General features: G+C 46.0%; 1 protein-coding gene across 1 annotated transcript; it reads left to right on the top strand.

Annotated features, from left to right (window-relative positions):
• Nucleotides 1-999: 999 nt before the first annotated feature.
• Nucleotides 1,000-2,456, top strand: LOC139707668 (uncharacterized protein C12orf71 homolog). The gene is made up of 3 exons (XM_071619297.1): nucleotides 1,000-1,494; nucleotides 1,595-1,846; nucleotides 2,250-2,456. Exons 1-3 carry the CDS (start codon nucleotides 1,000-1,002, stop codon nucleotides 2,454-2,456), a joined length of 954 nt encoding a protein of 317 aa, XP_071475398.1.
• Nucleotides 2,457-2,865: the final 409 nt, after the last annotated feature.

Genomic DNA, 2,865 nt, shown 5'->3' with positions numbered 1-2,865 from the left:
GAATAGAAGAAAGAGAACAGGAGAGAGAGAGAGAGAGAGAGAGAGAGAGAGAGAGAGAGAGAGAGAGAGAGAGAGATCAAGGGAAAGCCAATGTGTATATGTTCTTCTCCTCAAAGACTTTCTGGAGCTTCAGTAGAAATGATGGTCTAAAGATGCCATCAGATGATGTCAGAATGGGTGTTTAAATAGCTGTATTCTTTCTAGAAAGTAGTTTAATGTCAATTATCATAATTTAAAAATATTTTTAATCTCTGATTCAATAATAATGCAACCTATAAGAATATGTTAAAAAAAAAAGGTGAAAATGTGTGGAGAAGGGGGTTTACTATCATTGTTTTTGGTCTTAATTATCTAAGGTTCATTGATCACCTATGTTGACGGTTGTTAACAGGTGATCACCAAAGAGAGTTAATGAGAAAGTGCTGAAGGCTCACAGAATAGCCACATATGTGTTTCCTGTAGGTTGTGCCACAAAATTTAATAATCTCACTGTCTTTGATGTGACATCCACATATGTGCACACATGTACAAATCCATACATGTATGTAGATAAGAGGAAAAAGAAGACTATAAAATAAGGCATCAAACTCTTTCCCTGAGGATTGTCATTCCCCTTGGGTGGTGGGATATATGGTATTTATTTACATCATTGACTTTCCTAAAATTTTCAAATTTATACAACTATCTTTTATGGCACGCAGTTCTTCCAACTGTAGTGATAAGACAAAGCATGAGAGGTATCAGGTGGAAGATGCTCAGGGCAGAGAGTCATTATTCAATAAAATGAGTTTTTAAAGAGAAAGAACTGCCTCTTGTGCCCTTGACTGGAGAGTGCAAATACAGGATGCACTTCTGCCTGAGTGGGATAGCTGGGAATGGATAAAGGAATGGGCATCATTTGGAAAAGTACATGAGTCCCTTCCCCCCTATCACCATTAATGTTTTTCTTTTGAAGTTTCCAGTGTCCAGGGAGCCTGGGGATTTGAGCCCTTGGACCCCATGGACGACTCGTCCTCTGGCAACAGCTTCCCCGACATGCAGCGCAGCATTTTAGAATCTAAAACCAACCAGAACCTCTCAGTAGGCCATTTCCCCTCTGAGGCCGGCCCTGACTGTGAGGGTATCATACCCTGTGAAGACTTGACCTCTGAGGGTCCATCCTCCCTCCCTCCTGTCCAAGGGGCATGTGGAACCAGCAGTGTAAGGGGACCCATGGGCAGAAGAAATAGAATTAAGGACAAGCCAGAAGACCTTGGTGAAAAAGCCATCATGGAGATCATGTATGCCTATCTGAACTGCCTCCATGAAGACTCAGTAGCTAACTGGTCTCAAAGTGACGACTACCAGAGGATGGACAAGCACCAACAGGAGACGATCACCCAGTCATTCTGTGAGCTGGAGGATATCAAGAAAAATATTAAGGAGTTTCTGGACAACCCCGAATATGATGAAAAAGATGACACTGTGCTCCCTCCGTCTCCACAGGAGGAGAATGTAGGTGAATCTGTGCTCCCTAATTCTTCTCAGCAGGAGGATGTCCAGCCGAAGAATGTCGAAGATGACAAACACTGTGCACCCTGATTCGCCTCCGGAGGAGGATGTAGCTTACTCTGTACCCCCTGAGTCTTCTCAGAAGGAGGATGTAGACAACTCTGTGCCCACTGAGTCTCCTCAAGAGGAGGAGGATGTCCAGCCGTCCAGAAGTGTCTCTTCCCATATGGATCAGGTTAGTCCTGAAGAGCAGGAGGCTTGTCAGGACTTGCCCAAGTGTCAAGGAGCAGAAAATGGAGATATCAAGCAGTTCCTAGAAATGCCTCCTGGGCTTGAGGAGGATGAAATTGTTGAGGTGAGCACAGAGCTGCCCCCCTGCAGAGGAAGGGACAGGCCCAGTGGGGGTGCCAGGTGGGACAGCATGGAGTCCTTGTACCTGCTGTGAAGCAGAGGAGGACCCCAGTGTCTGGGCAGAAGAGCAATGGGAGAAGGTCCACAGCCAGGAAAGGGGTCAGGGAAGAGGTGTTGGGGAAATGCCAGGGAGCACTGAGAGAGAGAGAGGGGAGGACAGAGAGAAGCCCTGTACAGACCAGTGTGTGTGCCTGTGTGTGGCTTTAATGTGAGTGAGTCCTGAAACTTTGCATTGACAGTTGGCTCATTTAGGTTAAAAACATAAATTGGAAATCCATAAATGAGTAATATTGGCCCCATTGCTGCTGACCCTGAATGTCTCTAACTCCTCCTCTTTGTCTTGGCAGTTGGAAAGCCAGGAGCCTGGCACTGCAAAGAGCTCTCCAGTCTCAGCATTGCAGTCAGGGGAGCGGGATATGCCTTCAGACAAAGAAGGCACTTCCTGTATGAATTTCCGGGGCCTCTTTCACTGGCTCAGGAAGCGATTGGTGTCCTCCCTGCCAGGGAGAAAGTGCCGTGAGAAGGCCAAGAAGGTCTCATCCTGCTGGCGCTAAAGAGAGGACTTTTAGCTGGAGGCCACAGAATCCTACCTCAAGAATCCCTCTAGTTAGGAACCCTATGCACCCAGAATTTTAATTGATTCCCCAGCCCATGTTGTAGAGTTAGCATGGTTTTGTGTTTTCCTAATAAAGTTCTTGTTTTCCATGTCTTCCTCCTCTTCCATCATAACATCTGGGCCCAGGTTGAAAGTAGGTATGTTGACCAGAAGACTGAGGTTGACCCTGAGGACACCACAGGGAGTATTCTGCCTCCTAAACAGAAGGCCTTCATCTCTCTCTCCCTAGGCCCCTTCTTACTATATTTCCCCTCTTTTACCTCTTATTTTATGCATTTTAACATGTTTTATCATTTACTCCTATCTGCAGTGTCAGAGGCAGCACTACCCCTGTGAGTCCCAGGTGG

Source organism: Marmota flaviventris, chromosome 11, assembly GCF_047511675.1.
Source record: "Marmota flaviventris isolate mMarFla1 chromosome 11, mMarFla1.hap1, whole genome shotgun sequence".
NCBI lineage: Eukaryota > Metazoa > Chordata > Mammalia > Rodentia > Sciuridae > Marmota > Marmota flaviventris.
The sequence above is the reverse complement of the archived record's forward strand: the minus strand, read 5'-3'. Positions and strand labels throughout refer to the sequence as shown.